The sequence below is a fragment of the Arctopsyche grandis genome, chromosome 4, assembly GCF_051622035.1.
Source record: "Arctopsyche grandis isolate Sample6627 chromosome 4, ASM5162203v2, whole genome shotgun sequence".
Classification (NCBI taxonomy): Eukaryota; Metazoa; Arthropoda; class Insecta; order Trichoptera; family Hydropsychidae; genus Arctopsyche; species Arctopsyche grandis.
Genome location: NC_135358.1, coordinates 30480545 through 30501470, shown reverse-complemented (window position 1 = coordinate 30501470; position 20926 = coordinate 30480545). Strand labels below are relative to the sequence as shown.

The 20926-nt window shown below is 33.3% G+C and overlaps 1 protein-coding gene across 1 annotated transcript; it reads right to left on the bottom strand.

Moving 5' to 3' along the window:
* Positions 1-11: 11 nt before the first annotated feature.
* Positions 12-11272, bottom strand: LOC143910590 (uncharacterized). The gene is made up of 8 exons (XM_077429124.1): positions 10992-11272; positions 5466-5915; positions 2550-2737; positions 2314-2458; positions 2055-2246; positions 1810-1985; positions 789-953; positions 12-259 (listed from the first exon to the last, which is right to left on the bottom strand). Exons 1-8 carry the CDS (start codon positions 11217-11219, stop codon positions 103-105), a joined length of 1701 nt encoding a protein of 566 aa, XP_077285250.1. The 5' UTR covers positions 11220-11272; the 3' UTR covers positions 12-102.
* Positions 11273-20926: the final 9654 nt, after the last annotated feature.

Here is a 20926-nt window from a genome sequence, read left to right as displayed (position 1 = left end):
GCAAAGTGCGAAAGAATCGGTATTGTTATTTTAGAAAAATAATAAGAGCACAGTACGAAACACACAAAAACACGTTACAATTAATTTTAAATTATCATATTATTATTCTTTGTTATCAAATTTAATCTCGTCCACACGCACTACTGTGAATTTTGACGGTAAAGTCTGCGAGGAAACTTCCACTGGGTTTTCCGTGGACGTCGAAACTGTTTCTTCACTCAGCCTCTTATATCCAGGCAGTTGATTGACCGGGAAACTCCTAGAAAATATAAAACGAAAAAACCATGTTTAATTAATAGGAATTTATAAATATTTGACATTATACCTATGTATATACTATTCGAGCAGATCGTTTTTTTTAACAAAGCACACAACGTGTTCAAATCGTGAACAAAACAAACTACCCAAAATGAATTACGAACTCACGATGAAGCTTATGACAAACCTCAATCTAAAACATTGAGCTGTATTACTCACTAGGATATCTCTTGTGATAATGAACTATATGTCTTATGATAAAGTCGCTTTTTATAACATATACATATGTATGTATGTATATAAACAGCTTAAGTTTGATAAGTAAATGGCCTGTTACATCAAACAGTATTGGACATATTAAAAATCTTTATCTATAGTGGATCGACCTTCAATAGGAGAGGTATTTGAAGTTGAATAATGTAATATAACAATAATTCAAGAATCGTTGATAGGAGATAAAGAGTTGCAAAAACACATTCTAACTACTTTTAAATAGGAAAGCAAGTCATCGATCATTCAAAAGAACTTACAATCTCGGTTTCCTTGTCAAGAAATCATCACTGAATTGCCTGTATAATCCACGCAATTCTTTTGCAGAAGCTCTTCGTATGACGGCTTGTCTTGGAGACCAAGTCATGTGGTTCCCTCTCATACGATTTAGCCTCTCATACAGTTCATCTTGGCAACAGTTAATTCTACAATATTGAAACAGATCAAGTAAGTCATAACCAGGGCCGACGAGAGGGGGGGGGGGAGGGTGAAGGGTTGGAAAATAATATGTACATTTTTGGCAAAAGTATAAAAGCATTATTTGGCTTTTATACTCTTAGGGTTTTTGGACACTAAGCAAAATGGTATAACTGTTTTCGTGTAACGGATTTACTACTACTTACGGCATAATAAAATTTAGGGAAAAATCCGTTCTGGTGTTCAGAATGGTCAGTTCCCTCGTCACAATATCCAAAACAAATTAGTGAAATAACCCTGGGCCGGTTTAAGCATTAATGATTGATTTTAATCGTTAAAAGTATCCGTTTGTCTTTCGACCTTAGGAAAATGCGTTATTCAAACATGTTAAAATTTTGCTGTACATTTGCGAACGGTAGACTGGAATTAGAATATTTCAAATCAAAGTTAGTTTTTAAATTAATAATATTTGTCGTTTACGAATTCATTTTTATTTTTCTATAATGCCTAAAGCCACTTCTATTATTATAACATTTCTCTGGTTGTTATACTTTATTGTTGTTTGTATTTAATTAATTTCATTTGTTTCACTGTAGTGTTTATAAATTAATATGAAATATATTTTTATTAATTAGCAACGATATTAATTGAAATACCCACATCACTTTTTTTTTTACATATTTTGAAAAATTTGTTTTTACTAAAATGGGTCAAAGGGTTTGGGGGGGGGGGGGCGGATTTTAAAATTTGCACCGGAGCTCAGATTTTTTCTCTACGGCCCTGGTATTTTTATTTTATTTTATTTTATTTTCTCTCTACATAACATAAAACAAATTGCATTTAAAAAAGTATCAATTGAGGTACCCATAACTATCAGAATCTGCCGGAAAACACTCCATACTTTTGGTGATGATCTCTTGTTCTTGTAAAGTGTGAGACTTCAAATCATCTGAAAGAGTCTTGTTGAAATCCCTTGCTGCTTTGATATCATGTTTCCAAAACTCCACATCTGGAGAGTTCACCGGAGCTACTTCTTTAATCTAAAATTGGGACAACACATTAGATATACGATTTCTCATCATATTCAATCGTTGCAAAATCAGACTCACTATGTAGACGAATATTCCAGCAAAGTAAATGCAAAGTATGTTGATCAAAGTCAAACCCAAACTGATCAAACCATCCACAGCTAATTCGACAGCTGGATTATCAGAGTACATTTTCGTTTTGACTACATCATTGAATTTGGTATCATCGTCCAAGTATACCAAGTGTATTAAAGACATACCCCAAAGCAAACCCTGAAAATAAAATAATAGCCCCAGTATTTAAGATATTGAATACGAAATTGAATAGTTTAAAACTTACAGCATTGACTGCAGGTGGCAGAAGAGAAGCTGATATGGCAACACCTACTAGAGATGCTGTGTTGTCAGATAGGACCGAAATGGCCACGGCTGCTCCAGAGGGAACTGCGATAAGAACACCAACCCACAAAGAACGAACGTCACATCTAGGCGTTATTTACTGATTAACGATAACCAAGTTAATGCAAACATCAATTCTGATAATTCATCAGATTATGTTGGTCGTATTGATAGTACCTGGAGAGTATCTCTTCGGTGGGCCAGTTTCCCTGGCCGTAGGACTCGTCGATGGTGCACACAATCAGACCGAAGAGGAAGCCGATGAAGAGGGCCAGGAACAAGCCGCAGAGCTCGTGGACAACGCCCATTTTGAAGAGTTGACGATCCCTGATAGCGGTGCCGAATGTGCCAGCAGTTATCGGACCCTAGAAATAAAATTCAATAAGGGAAACTGGACAATCGTCATATTGTTATGGCCACACCCCACTTTAATGTATTATGTATATTATATTGTAGCATATGCTAAAATGATCCGCCGTTATAATCGGTTTTCGAGGATTATCTTCAGGCTTAAGTGCTGTCGGGTAGCAATGGAGACCCCCGAATGGACTTAGTGGTCGGTAACGGCATTCGGTCACTTCCAGCTAGAGTTCTCAGAACTGACAGCGCAAAAGCATGGGACTGCATGCCAAGACCGTGGGACTGCGTATCTGATACGTGACTATAACAATAGGTAAACAAACGCGTCGAGGAAGATACAATGAGCGACCTGCCTTTTATAAGCAGGTACTTAGGCCATATGAAGGCATTCTGGACGGAGCACTGGTAGTGCGTGGATCTCTTTAATCACCCAATAAATGCTGTGAAGCGACTTTGGCCTTTTATTTGGATCCTCCACCCACCCCTACGCAACATATGTATAATTAGAGGGCTACGGGCAGTTAGCTTTAGTTTTGTATAATTGTTATCAGCTCATTATTAGTTCAGTGATGTGACCAGTTGCACTGCGCCACACGACTGGCAGTCCCTCTTCCACTTTAAGCAGCAATAAAGGAAAGGAATATTATTAATCATTGCCACTGACATATTTCTCCAGAAACTTCAAAATATTTTAGACCCAGAACTTAGCCTAAAAACTATAAGCATTTGCTGTTTAATAGTTGGAAAAGTTGATTGCCTCTCCAAAACACAACATATGTATATGTAAGTTCCGCACTGTAACGAATCATCTATGGGGAGGAGGGTTACTGGACATATGTACATACATAGATATTTTATTTATTTCACATAGACATTTCCTCGTTTTGTCAAGCATACAACGTTGCATACATTTTTGAGTGCATTGGACTTTGTGTAGCAACTTGGGGTTCAACTTGTCCAAGTTTCACATTCAGTAACATACATATGTATGAATATGTAGGTAAATATAGGTACCATCTATGAATTTACCATTTTTACAGTATAATATATATCGATGGCTTGGTGCACATATGTATATTGTATGTCCATTTTTGAATTTGTATCGAATTTTAAGTTTATAGATGCTGTGATAGTTCAGGTTTTTCCTTTCATGGTAATTTAGGTGGTATACATAAATTACCTTGAAATTCGGTACACTGTCTTTCCTCGTTATGCCAAGCATACAAAGTTCCATACTTTTTTGAGTACATTGGACTTTGTGTAGTAACTTGGCGTTCAATATCCAAGATTCACATCCAGTAATATATACCTACATATATATATATATATATATATATATATATATATATATATATATATATATATATATATATATATATATATATATATATATATATATATATATATATATATATATATATATATATATATATATATATATATATATATATATATATATATATATATATATATATATATATATATATATATATATATATATATATATATATATATATATATATATATATATATATATATATATATATATATATATATATATATATATATATATATATATATATATATATATATATATATATATATATATATATATATATATATATATATATATATATATATATATATATATATATATATATATATATATATATATATATATATATATATATATATATATATGTAGGTATATACCATCTAAGAATTCCCCGTTTTTCCAGTATAATATATATCGATAGCTTGGTGCACAGATATTGTATGTCCATTTTTGAATTCGTATCGAATTTTAAGTTTGTAGATGCTGGAATAATTCAGATTTTTCCTTTCAAGGTAATTTAGGTGGTATAAATGAAATAAATTACCTTGAAATTTAGTAATTTAGGTGGTAATTTTGAAATTTAGGTAATTTAGGTGGTATACAAAAATTACCTTGAAATTCGATACAATATCAAAAATGGACGAACAATATCTGTGCACCAAGCCATCGATATGTAAATTCTTTCGAAAAAAGCCCAGACTATATTTTTGAAAATAATCATCGTTACTCAACTGCTAAGGACTTTAAGTTTAAAAAAAATCGAACAAGAGTAAACTGCCACTTCCGGTTGAGGTATGCTTACCAAATTTTATACATAACTTGGCATTACGCTTAAACTTTTAGATATGCAATTTCAGTTCAATAAACCAAAAGGTTTCTGAGAAAAACATAAAAAACCGGAGTAAAAGTATTACTTCCGGTTCAGATAAAAATATTTAAAAAATATAAGGTTATAAAAATTATTATTTCTATTACATGTAAAAATTTTTTAATCCGATTTAGTTAGCGGTTTTTGAGATAATTGAATTCAAAAACTTAAAAAAAGAGGGCACCTATAAGGGGAGGTACCATTTCCGGTCAACTTAAAAATTTGAAAAAAATTTACATCGTGTCAATAAGAATTTCAGTAACTGATACTAAGCTTTAGTTCGATAGGACTAACGGTGTTCAAAAAATCCCCAAAACACACACACACATTTTTTCTAGATCATGAAAACTTGATCAGTAATTGATTCTGAGTTCGAATCAGTCAAAATCTCGAGTTCGAATTTTCGCATGATCACAAAACTTCATCTATTGTTAAAACGTACATATGTAGATAAAGTAAAAACCCAAAGTGTACAATGAGATATCTGTCTTAACAAAATATATTGAAATCTTAAAAAGATAATACTGACCATGAGAGGTGATATGAGCATGCTGGCGACAAGGAAGACAGTACTGTTTTCGACGAGACCCATAGCAGCCACAAAAGCAGCCACCACCAAAAGGAACAGGAAGTCGAAAGTGAGAGCTGCTTCCGCTTTCACCTGCTGGATCACCTGAGCCACAGTTTGGCGAGCTCGCACAGACCTCACGAAAGCACTCCACGTGGACTTCTTATCGTCGTCTTCTTCTGGTAGGTGTTTGGGCTGGTTCTGGTACTGGCGATAGTGCAGCGCGCAAGGCAGCACGCTCAGAGCCGTGCACGAACGCTCGCCAAGTCCTGCATCGCGCAAAGTCCTGAGCGCGTGCTCACCCCGAGCACGACCCAGCACGCTGAACATCGCTTGCCAGTGCTTGTCATCGCGCGACGAGCTCCAGCAGGCGTCTTTTATGTGCAAGGCGGCTAAGACTTCAGAAAGAACCTGAAAAATAGTGAAAAAAGTAACTGTTTAGCCTGTGAGTTGTGAGGGGCGGTAGAAAGTCATGTTTGAATAGCTAGCTGTCATCGCTTCGATCTGATGATTAAACTCCTCTAGATTAACTCCCGCGTGTCGGCAAGAGATCAAAGCGACCTGAAGAGTAGAAGTGGTTTCAAATCAGATCACAATTTTTTAATGGGTACCATTTATCGGCCCGGCAAAATAGCCCTATTTCCAAACAAATTAGGCATTTATAACGACATTATATGTGAATAACCGGCTCTAAAACATTTCGCCTTGCAAATAAAAAGAGTGCCCCTCTCTAAAATGGCTCGCACGACCCAATCGAGTTTCGTCCGGCAAATCGAACGTCAAATGGGTTGCCAGTGTGGGAATCTCGTCACATTCATCAAAACATTTACTGCGACGCAGAATACATTCCCAAAACCAGTCGAAGCACACCTGCAGCCATTATATTAAACTCAAGCGGAAAGGTGCCAAATCCTTCGAGAATGTTCCACCCCTCACACTCGAGCGGAACAAAACCAGTCGAAGCACACCTGCAGCCATTAAACTAAACTCAAGCGGAACGCCCCTACCAGTCGAGCGGAACCAAAACGGTCGAAGCACACCGCCGCCATTAAACTACATCGAGCGGAACGGCGCCAATCGTTCCAGAAAATTCTACCCCTCGACAAAAGCACATTCCTCGCTTACGCATCAACAACCACCACCATGGGTCAGGTGATTCCAGAAACACTATAAAAGGAGGTACAACCCAAACAACGCCAGTCGACCCACAACAGCAAGCGTCGACACACAGCACCAGACCAGTCGACCCACAGCAGCAAGCGTCGACACACAGCACCAGACCAGTCGACCCACAGCAGCAAGCGTCGACACACAGCACCAGACCAGTCGACCAGCTCCTGACCTGCCACCACTACACTACGCAGATTTGGAAGATCAACCAGCCGAACGAGCCAGCAACACACTGCCGTATCCAGAGACCTTCCGAACATAGCCGAACAACGAGCCAGCAACACACTGCCGCATCCAGAGACCTTCTGAACATAGCTGAATGCCGAGCCAGCGACACTCTACCATATCCAGAGACCGCTGAACGACATACTTTTGCCCAAAAATAATACCTTTGTACAACCATAGACAAACAATAAAACTTTATAAAAACAAGCACAACAGTGTTTCGTTAGGCTGGGATACGGTCAACACACAGTACCCCGCCTACACCAGTAACAAAAATTAAATTTGACTAGCAGCTAACAACTTAATCGTAAATTAATAAAACCAACCCTAACTTAACAACCTAACCTTAAATACATAATTGTTGGCTGCTAAGATATTACGTTGTATTTGGATGGATATTACGCTGTGTGGACCATGAGAAGAGTGGGAATGGACAGGAGCGGGGCTACGCGCTATCATCCAACGGTAATTGGACTATTCGTCACATTGGGGTGGTCACAAAGACAATTTTTGCCATGAAAATATTTGCGAATACACAATATTTGGCACTCAAGTTCTCGTTACTATGACAGTTATCGTTAGTATGATGGACTTTTCGGCTGCCAGATGTTCCGTTATAGAGATTTTAGTGACTTTGGGACGAGTAATTTGTGACCAGTAATCACCGAACCCATCCAACTGTCAAAAATTATAATTTCACTGATAGGGGCCAGTGAAAATGTAATTGGATATGATTTCACTGAACTATACCCGGTGAAAATGATTCATGATTTCACTGATTTCACTGAAACGTCAAATTTTATTTTTGTTACTGGCAACCCATTTGACGTTTGATTTGCCGGGCGAACCCTGATTTGGTCGTGCGCAGTGCCGGTTTTACAGGGGGGCTGGGTCGGGCAGCGCCCGAGGGGTAAAGTATTTTGGGGCGCCACTCCATGCACCGAGGCGCTTTAAAATTTAAAATTCGGGCGCCAAAGACCCTAAATTTTTTTAGATTAGAGTGCCAAAGGCGAAACTTAAATTGATTTTTTGAAATTGAAACTTATTTCCGGTCTACAATGTATCAAAATAATTTGTCACAATTTTTTAGAGGCGCTTAAAAAAATTGCCCGAGGGCGCCATAGGGTGTAAGGCCGGCACTGGCCATGCGAGCTATTTTAGAGATGTTAATTTGACATTAAATGTCGTTTTGACATGCAATGTCGTGTACATCGTGGACTGACATGGTATGCATTTTCCGCGACGCAATTAATGTGCAGAGGAAAATTCACTACTTTATGTCTTTATATGTATCTCTCCACCTTCCTTTCAATTGAAACTAGTCCCATATCACTGAAACAATAGAGTTTTCAAGGTGAGGATTGTAATGTCAGAGAATTTAAATAAGTGAGTCTTAACATGTTCGGTTTGACGTGTTGGGAATTTCATTTCCTCTCTCATGTCATCATTTATTTGGTTTAAAGTAGAACGTGTCGCACCGCGTCGCATCTTGTCGCGCCGTTGTACACATAATGGATGTTTTCATTCTTCTATGTACATACATACATACATAGCCAGCAGCATAGCTCGGACGTTAAGCTTCTGCTTACCGTCAAGAAGGTGCCGGGTTCTATCCCAGAATGAAAATGAATTTTTCAGAGTATGCTGTTGGTCAGACCTGGATTTGTGACTCCAGGTTGATCGTTTCCTATCAGAGTTTGCCAATTTTCTCTGATTTCATTGTTGAAACGGTTCCCGGAAAAAAAATTGGCTAAAAATCCTTCCTACCTACTATGTCACCACTATTTGAAATTTGATGGATGTACAATAAAAATTTATGTACAATTCATAGATGTCTCGTTAATTTGCGAGTTTTTTCAGTGTCTCGCAATTCAACGACTTATAATAAAAAAATGCTGCATTTGTATTTGTAATTGGCCAGGAAGGTGCATTGGGATTTACCTGTAAGGCCTTCCTGGTATATATGTAAAATAAAAATAAAAATAAAATAAAATAAAATATGTATATCCTGAATAAAACTCATATACATATTTATTTTAGGCATTTTACTTCTAGTTTTCTTTGTGTACTTTAAAAAAATTGTAGGTACCATTCGTTTCACTATGTCAGCTACCCATGTAACTCTAAGAAATAAATAACTTTTGACTTTTGCCGCCTTCAACTCAAAATCTAGTATTGTTGTGTCAAATGTGAGTATTGGAATCAATAGTCAAATGTTTTTTATATTAATTGTAATTTATTATTGCTTTAAAATGCATATTATTTATTATCTAGCGAATTTTAAACTTCAAAAAAGTATTTTTTTCAATAATATGTACAATGGTATATAAGTTTTTCATTTTATCACGTTTATAAGAGTTGGTTTTTTGAGCGGTAAATGATTTTAAATTACTTTAATTAATTTTATAGCTCATCGATCGTAAATGCGAGCTAGCGAGTGTGAGCGAGTGAGATGGAGTGATGCGCTCTCCGGTCTTCATCTAGCTCTTGAATCATCCATTTGTGTGCATTTTTTTAAAACTCAATTTAAAATAATTTACCGCTTGAATTAGTACGTTTAGATAAAACAAAAACTATTGACATAAAAAACTAATCCTTTATAAACGCGATAAAGTGAAAAATTAACAAATTAGCTCATAATATTACGGAAAAAAGCATATTTTTGACTTATAAAATTCGCTTGATATTTAATTATAATTTTTCAGAGCAATAAAAAATTACACTCAATAGAAAAAACATCTCACTATTGATTTCAGTACTCACTTTTGGCACAAAATTATAAGTTTTTGAATTAAAGACGGCAAAAGCCAAAAATATGTAAAAATTGCGCATTTTTAAAATTATTATATCTCCTAACCACTTAATCGCCACGCGTTTGTAGAAACCGATTCGATTTTTTTATTATATGTGTTTAGTGCCAACCCCTCACACTACCTCTTGAATATACCACAAACCAACGAAAAATATTGACTTTTTTCAATTTCATTAGTATCACAGTATATTTTTAGATGTCACTGTAAAGAAATCAAAATTAATTTAGAGTCACAGCCTTAAATACGAAAGAGCGCGCACCGGTGCGCTTATGGCGATGAAGTGGTTAAACGAGAGTAAGCTAACAAAAAATATTGCCATATTCTAATTTAGTAAAGATTCAATAGTTTTGCGTTCTGGTAATTCAATTAATTAAGTAACTAACCTCGTTAAGCCAAGAATACATATTTACAATGTTTCATACTTATCCAAGTGCATTATACAACACAGATTACTTAAACACAATCTGCTTTAGATCGTCGACTTTAGAGAGTCTTTCATTAATATTATGTACAATTAGATGTATTATGAGCATTTATAAGAATTGTAAATAGGCTTTTGAGCTCTATTTCCTATTATACTGTACATTAACATTAGAATAATATAATACTATGATTACTAACGAAATTAAAATTAAAATTGCAAAATAGAAAATGATCAGTAGATCAGTAGCTATTAAAATATATATAAGATGTATTGTGGACATAATATAGTAATAATAAAAAGCATTTAAAAATCAAAAAGAAAAAGTGCGTTATACTTAATGCAACAGTTTACTTACATAAATTCAATAAGTATTTGAAACTTTCTAGTATTACAACCATATTCAAATGGAATCAAAGCAATAATAGATTTAACTTCAATTAATTAAGTAATTACCAAGCGAATTTGATTGTAATTCCGCTAGTGAAAAAAAAACAATATAAATAGCATTCATTTGATTTATCCTTGTACGTATGTATATTCCAAAACATTCGACAAATGATTTCGCATTGAACTAGGCACAAATAGGAAACGATGACATTGCATTGTCGATAACAATAAAGTCCGAATAAAAAAGATCATTGCGACTGATGATCGTATGGGCAAAAATTATTAATAATTAATAAGCTTATTGTGCAGTACAATGATTAAAAAAAATACATTGTGTTCAAAGTTTACAATATTGTTAACAACGCAGATTCAATGTACATATATTCATTATGCACGACCATCATCATCATCATCATCATCATGATTGAAATAACATTAATAAACTATGATAAATATTTGATACGAAACCTTTTCAGCGGGCAATGATTCAGCATCTTTGACTTCTTTAGCAGACTTCTTGGGTTCATCGTCGTCGACAAAGCCTCTGTTGAACTGATGGATGTAAACACTTTCAATATCGTTTGAGTTTTGGGTCTCCTGTTTTGAGGTTTGAGCTGGTTGTTCCTTCTCCTTCTTCTGGAGTTGTTCCTCGTGCTCTGCCTTGGGCACGGTGACCACGAACAGTACTCCAGTCATTTTCAACACTTTAACTTCATACTTTCAGTTGGTCGGACGGACTTCAGCTGAATGATCGAACAGTTTGATATGTCGCCGATATATGTAACTGCAAACGCAACACAATGTGACAATAATGTTCCGGATGCAACGCTGTGGATCAAAGCAATGTAAATGCCGTCTAATTGTCGAATAATTGAGATTGCAGTATAATTTTGCATATTTAAAGAAAAAACTTATTTTTTTAATAAAAAAAAAGCGTTTGTACTATAATCTGTGATACGTGTGCTATTTGAAATGTGATATGAGATTTATGTGTATTTAATATGTATGATATATTTATTGTTAAATTTCTGTGTTTTTTGTGTTTAATACACATACAAATTGGTATTTTATGTGTATTACACACTTTTTTTATTATTTATTTTTATATTCGTATGTGTATTGCAAGTTTTAAACGATCTTCTGTATATTGGAAGTTTTAATTGAAGAATCTAGTTTGAATTAAAAACTGCTCGTTCGAAAGGATTTTGGAAAGCTACTGAAGATGTCACCGCTAAATATTTCGGAATTTTAAAAAATCAAATATGAACTTGTGTAAGTTCGTAAGTGTGTATAGTTACTAAAATTAATAAATTAAATTAAATTATAATAATATTGTACACTAAATTAAATACAATTTCTAATTTACTAACTATTATTTGTTACCAGATGAAAATTGTGAAAAAATAAAAAAAATTAAAGAATATGGTAGAAGGGAAAGAGGTATTAAATTATATATAAACCAATATAAAAATAGCAACAATTTCAAAGTATAATTTATTTTAATATATACACATTTATAATATAAAAAGTACATACATATGAAGTCAACGCAAGGTCGTAAAATCTGCCCTCCATTAAATTTCTCCCCAACTCATTTTAATCACCTTTTTTTTTTCGTTTGGTGTTACACGAATGCACTATGGTACAACCTATCATTTAAATGACTTTCGGTTTCGGTTTTATATAAGATTACCGAAATTTCACGCAAAAACATGTTTCGCTTAAGCGTTCCGTTTTATGTGACTGCTGCTGTATGTACCTACATATGTATACGTATAAATTATAAATTTATTTATTTATTTTTTACATGTATACCCGGAAGGCCTTACAGGTAAACTCCAATAAACAAACAATGCAGCATTTTTATTACATGTCGTTGAATTACGAGACACTGAAAACTCGCAAATTAGCGAGACATCTATGAATTTTACATACATTTTATTGTACATTAATCATACTCAAATAGTGGTGACATAGTAGGTAGGAAAGGTTTTTAGCCAATTTTAATCGGGAACCGTTTCAACAATGAAATCAGAGAAATTGGCAAACTCTGATAGGAAACGATCGACCTGGAGCACAAATATCCAACTCTCGGTGATAGGCAGAAGCTTGACGACATAAATTATACGCTTCTCAATCTACATACATGTTATATGTATGTGTATTACGACTCCTATATGGAATGGGGGGCTAAAAGAGGCTTATGGGGATCGTCAAATATTAAATAAAAATCTAAAAAAATACTGATTTATTTTAATTGGAGTTTGAAGATGAACTTACTGATGAATCTGAAAGAGGAAAAAAAATCCCAAAACAAAAAGATCTCAACTGTGTTTCTTTGAGTTTGTAGAAAAAGAAGCTCCTTTGTTACAAATCCATTATCTGCTTCTTTCAATGTAGCCAGCATTATTGATAAATTACTTCTTGATTTATCGAATCTGCATAATTATTGACTATTATGTAGAAACGTGTTGTACCCGCTGAAATATCATGCGTATCGTATGGCAGTCGGCATATTAAATTATTAAATAAATAAAAATAAAAAAAAATGTGTCGGTCCTATGTTCAATCCACACACGGTCGAATTTTTTTCAAATACTTTTTAAATATGTATATTTAATTAAATATTTATATTTCATTGTTTAATATGAAAAAAATGGTAAAAACTACCTACCTAATTATAAGCAATATAAAACAGCGATAGAAAAATTAATTAATTAATTACATACATTTTCAATACATGGTGCTAAATGCTCAAAGACTTAGCGCCGTCTATTAGCGAAGAGGAAACATTGGTAGCAAACAGTATATATAGAAGTTTTTTTCTTTTTTTATTATATTTGTATACGTTTTGCTGGCAGTGGTTAAGCTGTGACTTACATATCTATGTCGAATCAAACGACTATTATAAAACACCAATTAAATAAATTAATTAATTGGTAAATAAATAAATTAATTAAACAAATTTTAAATATGTCGCGGTAAATTTTCTGCCAAGAGGAAACATTTGTAGCAAATAGTATATGTATATAGAAGTTTTTTTCTTTTGTTATTGTATTCGTATATACGTTTTGGCAGGGGTTTAGCTGTGACGTACATATGTATGTCAAATCGAAACGACTATTATAGTACGGCGAGCGTTATCTCAGACAGACAGACACACAGCCACAAAGACAGAATGGCGATATGATTATATTCGTTATTTTATACATTTTGTTGGCGGTGTTTTATGTATGTATATGTACATACATATGTATGTCGAATCGAAACTATTATAGTACGGCGAGCGCGTTATCGCAGATACACGGACACACAGAATAGCGATATTATATATACATATATGATGATTGTCGATTATTATTAAAGCAAAGTTAAAAAAAAAAACAGGTAAAAATGTATTCCTTAAAGATGTAATACTTTTTAAAATCATCATTCAATCAGCCACTATCCAATCTGATGCAATTAATTATCAATCACACCTTCCGCGTTACAAAAGTTGATAATCATTTATTAAAGCAACAACATACCAACGCTTCATCATTCAATTTGCATGGCATCATTCAAACATGGCGCCAATTAGTCGTTTACGATATTTTTTATTCGAATCGAGTTTCTCAATTGCACATGGACGATATTAAAAAATGGCAAACAACAATAAATACATTCGAAGTATGCAGACATAAGTACAACCTATAATAAAAATCACATAAGCCATAAAACATTAATGGGGAATGGTTTGGCGTTATGGGAGTGTTGACACTGACGCACACACCGCGGAAATCCGATGCGTTTTGCGGTCCGGAATGCAAGTGCATGTGCATACATTTGTCAGTGTGCATACATTTGTCTGTATGTGCATATAAACAGGGTTTGTCGGGGTCGTTGACAGGTCAACGACACATAAAGCCATACCCCCTCGATCCGATATTTTTATGGGGTTGTTCGGTGCCGAATTTGGCATGCGTTGTGTGCGAATTCTGAATCCTAGTGTTCGTTTTACTGTAGCCGATTTGTTTTTGTAATTTTAAAATGTATATTTTTGTTTTTATTATAGGTCATATTTTCTTTTGTTTTTTTTTTTCATTTGAAGTTTATCTGCTGCTAATATGTTTATTACGGTGTGATTTTTTATGAAAGTTTTTGTATATATGTAGACACTGTCTTACGTGATGAACTTTGACTTTTGACTTTTGATTTTAATATTTAAAGTTGAGAAATTATTTTCGATTTTTTATGCATATTCTACATCCTTAAAACAACAAAATAAATTATGCAATGCTTACCGCGTCTCTTGTACTACATAGTTGGAATGTCAAAAAAATCATTTCAAAAATTAAGAGAAAATTTGATATATATTTTTTATATCTGAAGACATTTGGATTTTATCCATATCTATTCCCTAGTGCTTTTGGATTGGGATTTTTGTGTTTCAATCAGAGAAATATTATTATAATAGAAGCGCCTTTACGAATAACTAAATTGTTTCAATATTACGCGGTACGTCTCCATAACTACGCCAAAACGCTCGGAATACAATCAGGGTCATCACATATTCACTACAGAAATTAAAGTTTTATTTTGATATAGATTTATTTACAATTTGAGTATATGGTGGTGTTGGGCGTTGGTGGGCAATCCGTTTCTTTTCTCAGTTGGTGGATTATTTTTATCCACTTTTTTGTATTTGTCTGTCCTTGGGAACTCTTAAATTAACATGTCATGTATAGTTTCAACTATAATTAACGATGTTTATATTAATTAAACTTAAATAATTGGTTATTAATATAATTGAATATTCGGCGCCACCAAGAGAAATGTTTTAACATTTATTTAAAAATGCTTTTTACATTTTTCTGGTGCCACCCCTGAAATCTTATGTAGAATGCAGGCGATCGCCATGACATTTTTAAAAACTGTTAAACTACGATGTTAATTGAATAATATGCTACTTAAATGATCAATTTACTTATAAAAATGTATCCCATATTGTATATTGTGTGTTTTTGAATGCACTGTGCAATTTTTAACGATGCACTTGCCCATTGCTCTTGCCCAGAGAAGTTTTTATCGGACATACATCGAGCACCAAGCATCAAATACGACTGATGCTAAAATTATTTAGTTATGTATGTCTGTGGACAATCGTCACTTGACAACAATATAACGCCTAAAGCCACTTCTATTATTATAACATTTCTCTGGTTTCAACCTCCTGGCAAAGAGAAGAGATTTATTTCTTGGGAAACATTTCGTAAAATTACTTAGAGGAGAGATTCACAAGCCCGCTATCCTGGAGAAGTTAAAATTTTGGGCACCGGAAAATCATAGGGTTTTCTTAAAGCATGCTATCTTGTTGCCTATTGAGGCTAAAACAAACGTGCTCATGAACTCTTCCCTCTCGAGAGCTGTTCGACTCCTTAACTTACTTTCACATTCCTCGGATCTCTTCATTGATTATAAATTAAATTTGAAAAAATAAACACTCAAGATAACAATACAAAAATAAGAGAAGAAAATACAAAGACATAAAAAAGAATACAATAATAATAAGTAAAATAATAGCTAATAGAAAACGAAAATATAGAAATAAATGAAAACCTTTTTTTTTAAGTGGGTTTTTTCATTTATCGCCATTTTACCAGAAACTTCCATACTCTGGTTGACCGTAGTTTGAAACATTGCTAAAAATATATGTACATATTTAGGACTTAGTTTTCAAGCCCAAAATAGTGCATTTATAAATGACTAGGTCGATTGTATGTTTAAGTTGGTACACTGTGTAAAATTGCAACCAAAATACAATTCGTTTCAAAATATAAATATTGCTTAAGTGCCAAACGAGTCTCATTGGTCGAATTTACCACGTAAATTATTAATTATTACGAATTAGTATTCACGAATTGAATCTTAAATACTCGCACACATATTTTGATTTATTTTTCACAATTCACCCAATACATGAATTGAAACTATTTTATAAAACTAATTGTATATCTAATATATAATTTCGAAAGAGACTTTGTATGTATGTATCCTTCGTTCGTAGAACCGTGACGTCATCTAACAAATAATTCGCTTTTTTCCGATTCAAAGGATTCGAAGTTCCCGGGGGCGTAGGTGCCGAGGGCGAAGCCCTAGGCGGCGCAGATGCCGAGGGCGGAGCCCTAGGGGGCGAACATATAATTTTTTATAAGAGACTTACTATATATGTTTGTTTGTTCGTGACAGTCAATTTAATAAAAAAAACAAACGAGTATTCAAATAAATTTATATAAAATAAAACTATTCAAATAAATTTAATAAAATGTTTACTATTAGATTAGTCATGTTTATGCGGTTTATATTACAAATACCGAGCGAAGCCGGGTAATACAGCAAGTATTAAATAAATAAAACGGTGTCAATTAGTCAAAATAAACATATAAATCAGGCCAATAGTATAATACTAGGAAAATGAACTACACCCAAAAATAGCCCGCGTGGCTACCTCTGATATACATTGTTTTTTTTTTAATTTTTGTTTTTATTTTATATAAAATTGTTAGTGCGTAGGTATTATTATTATTGTATATAATGAGTTGGTATATTTTCAGATGCTTATCTTATATTAAAAATTGTTTTGGGATTAAATCATGCACACTGCTTGCTATTTTTACGAATGGGTACATGGCATTAAATTTTAATTAAAAATAAAATTGTATGCATTATTGCGGTTAAGTAGCAGCTGATAAATAAACACTGTTTGATAAGTAAAGTGCTATTTATACCTAGAACAAATGCTTTGTACATATACATATAACACTTTAGGAAAAACGAACATAAATTTAAACGTATGTTATTTACACAGTTATCAATTTAGAACTACTGAATTTGGTATACCATTGTATGGTTCCTTTCACCAGCCTTTTAATTCCAATATTCTAGTATGAAGCTTTTCATTTGATTGTGATTTTTTTTGTTTGTATTTTCTGCGATATTAATACGTGGAAAATACAGGCAAAATTTATGGGTATAACAATTTTCCATATACAAATAAAATATATTCAAAAAAGACGACGTAAAAAAACATCATTAAATCATAAAATAATAAAAAACAAGAAAAGCGAGTTTTATTAGATTTAATTAACATTGAACGACGTACGCAAACAACGCAGTAGAAAATAGTCGTAGAAAACATTTGAAATCACATGACGATTCTCTGTTGCAGCTTCCGAAGAATTATAAACACCATAAATATTAATTTAACACTCAAGTTTAACCGGTCGAATCCAAAACGCGCCAAATTCGAATTCCAAAACCGACGCTTCATGTTTAAAATCGTTTCGTAACACCTCGAGAACTTGCGCACATGAAATTGTGTTATGTAATTGTAACAATTACGCATATCGTATTGTATTATATATTAGGGAATGTCGTCCTCTGGTTAGTATCGATTGTTTGGATACACCCGGCAGGTCTTCTGTCGGGTATTTGAAGTTATGTAATCATTTGAGATGAGGGGGTGGGGCTCATTTCATCTCGCGTAACTCTCTCTCACCCCCCTCGGTCAAGGGGGCTAAGGGTAGGTGCCAAGACAGATAAACAGACTGTGCTAATTGAATGACTTCTTTAACTGAAGAATCCTCTATCGATTTCAAATAATATATGTTTATAAAGAGTAGGATGGAAACTAAATTAATACTTAATAATATAAAATTTTAAACTATGCCTCACCTGCATGGAATAACGCCTCGAATTAATTAACTTTTCCAAGCTCCAAATAATACAAAATAAATCCCTAAAAATAATTTATAACACACCTATATATACTAACTTGAAGTTTAGTATATTTATGTGGTTCATTAATTAAACGTCTTAAGCGAAAAATTTACATCTCTTATACGAGTATCTCATCTTGGACATAATGGATGAAATAATTAGACTCCGTAACCATTTATTAATTCACTCGCCGCTAAAGAAGTTTACGCTTTAATAATTTCACTCGGATGAATTTTATCGAACGTCAATCAAACATCAACACTTTGATTTCATCATTCACTCTGGGCTGTTATGAAATTTATAAATGGATGCTCTAAAATTCTAGCATGGTTTGATTCTAACAGGATGGATGCACACTGCATAAAGTTTCTCGAAAGTTGACCGGAAAATGTTCTGCATGTAACATCTTTTGTTGTTTTGGAGATGTTGTCTGATTTATAAGCATGCGATATCTCTATGTGGGGATATTTGATGGATGAAGTATGTATATGCTTTTTCTTCCCAAACTATCTAGGAATCGAAAGAGAGCATTTAAATTGAAAAATCTCCTCGAGTAATGGAAATTGTTTACTATAATGATGATATTATTTTGGTATTATAATGCTTATTTTTAAGTCAATGTTTAGTACTTTATTTTAAATTTTATACCTTATTTAAGTCAAAATTTGAGTGATTATTTCAAGAAATGAATTATCAATTTTTTTCTGCTACATATATCCCGTATGTATACATTTTTTCAGACTAAACATGAAAAAAATTAAAGCTGAATATTTTTTTAATATAAAATTGCGTTGTATCAATTCAAGTTTATTTAAATGTCAAGCGGCTGTGAATGAAAATTTTCAAACGGGATGCTAATTTATTCGATTCTAAAAATTAAATATTTTTATATTTAAATTCATATCATTTTCGTAAACGAATAAAAATTTTATGTTACCCGCTTTAAATAAAAATATACACATTTTATTTCAACACATTTTAAACCTAAAATGTTCTTGTTATATATTATATGTGTGTATGTACTGTTGAATTTTTGTATTACGAACACGGCTATAACGAGAAAACTAAGAATCAAATATTGCTGAACTTGCACATAAAAATAATTCCAAAAATTGCACATAACGATAGAAAAATAAATAAAAAATAGAAATATCATTACATACATATTTGACAACGGTTCTATAAAAAAATGATTCTTCTTAGGTTACATTTAACAATGTACACATCAACAAAGACATGGTTATAAAATTGAGCTTCTTGGTAAAGGACGACCAGACAATTACGTTCATAGGGTTGTGAAATTTCTCTGAATTTCCATAGTAATGAACCTTCGATCGAAAAATGTCTACTATGGAAACATACAATGAAAACAGTGTAAAATTATAGTGCTGTTTGTATAAGCACTAGTGTTGTACCCGATGAAATATCATCGCATGGGTGTTGACATATTAAGTTATTAAATAAAAAAGATTAAAAGAAATGATTCGGTTCTGTGTTCGAACCGCACGCGGTCAAATTTTTTTCAAATACTTTAAATTTAATTTAATATTTATATTTAATTTAATTTTTTAACCTTTGAAGGACATCATCTACAGCCACTCACCACCAATTGATGAAGGCCTCTCCAACATGTTTTCACTCATCTCTGTTTTGCGCAACTCTCATCCATCTCAACTCACACATTTTCCTAATTTCATCTACCCATCTTCCCTGCGGTTTTCCTTTTACCCTTTTGCATTGTCTCGGGTACCATTCTAGGGTACACTTCTTTTGTCCACCTTCCGTCCATTATTCTAGTCACGTGGCCAACCCATTAACCTTTGAAGGACGAAGCTTTGGGATCGAACGAGTGTCCCGAACCGGGGCCGAGTAAGATCCCTGTATTTTTTAATCTAAATACAGCTTTTCTCGATATAAATGGGTTCAATATATATCTTATTAATCATTTTATACATCAACATGAAAAAAAAATTTAGTCATATAGCATGTTTTTGACTATTTTTGTATTAAAAAATAACGACAAGCATCAACACACAAACGCACATATGTAGGTAAGGCCAACAGGCGACTGCATGACTCAATAGCCACGCGCCAAAAGCGACGAAAAGAATAGCATACGGAAATATAGCCGTCTCTTTCTCTTGCATTGATTCATCGATCAACAAGAATATGCAAGCGAACAGTCAAAAACATGAATTATCGCTACTGCCTTTAAATCATACTTTGGAACGTAGAAATGTATAAATGTATTTTTTTACGATGTACCCCTTTTCTAAATCATAAAAAATCTATTAAAATAAATTTGTTGTAGTTCATTCTAAGAATACAAGAAATATAGATTGTATAGCTTTGAAAACCACATAGTTATTACGAAAAACGTAAAAATTGGGGTACTTGTATACCCCACTTCGGTGAGGGAGGGTTAATATGACAAAAAAGGTAAAAACTAACCACCTTCCCACTTACACGTAAATAATATGAAATACCAATAGATAAATTAATTAATTAAATAAATTTTCAATAGATGGCGGTAAACGCTCAGAGTCTATCGCCGTCTATTTGCCTAGAGGAAACATTGGTAGCAAACAGTATATATAGAAGTTTTTTTCTTTGGTTATTATATTCGTTATATATTCGTATACGTT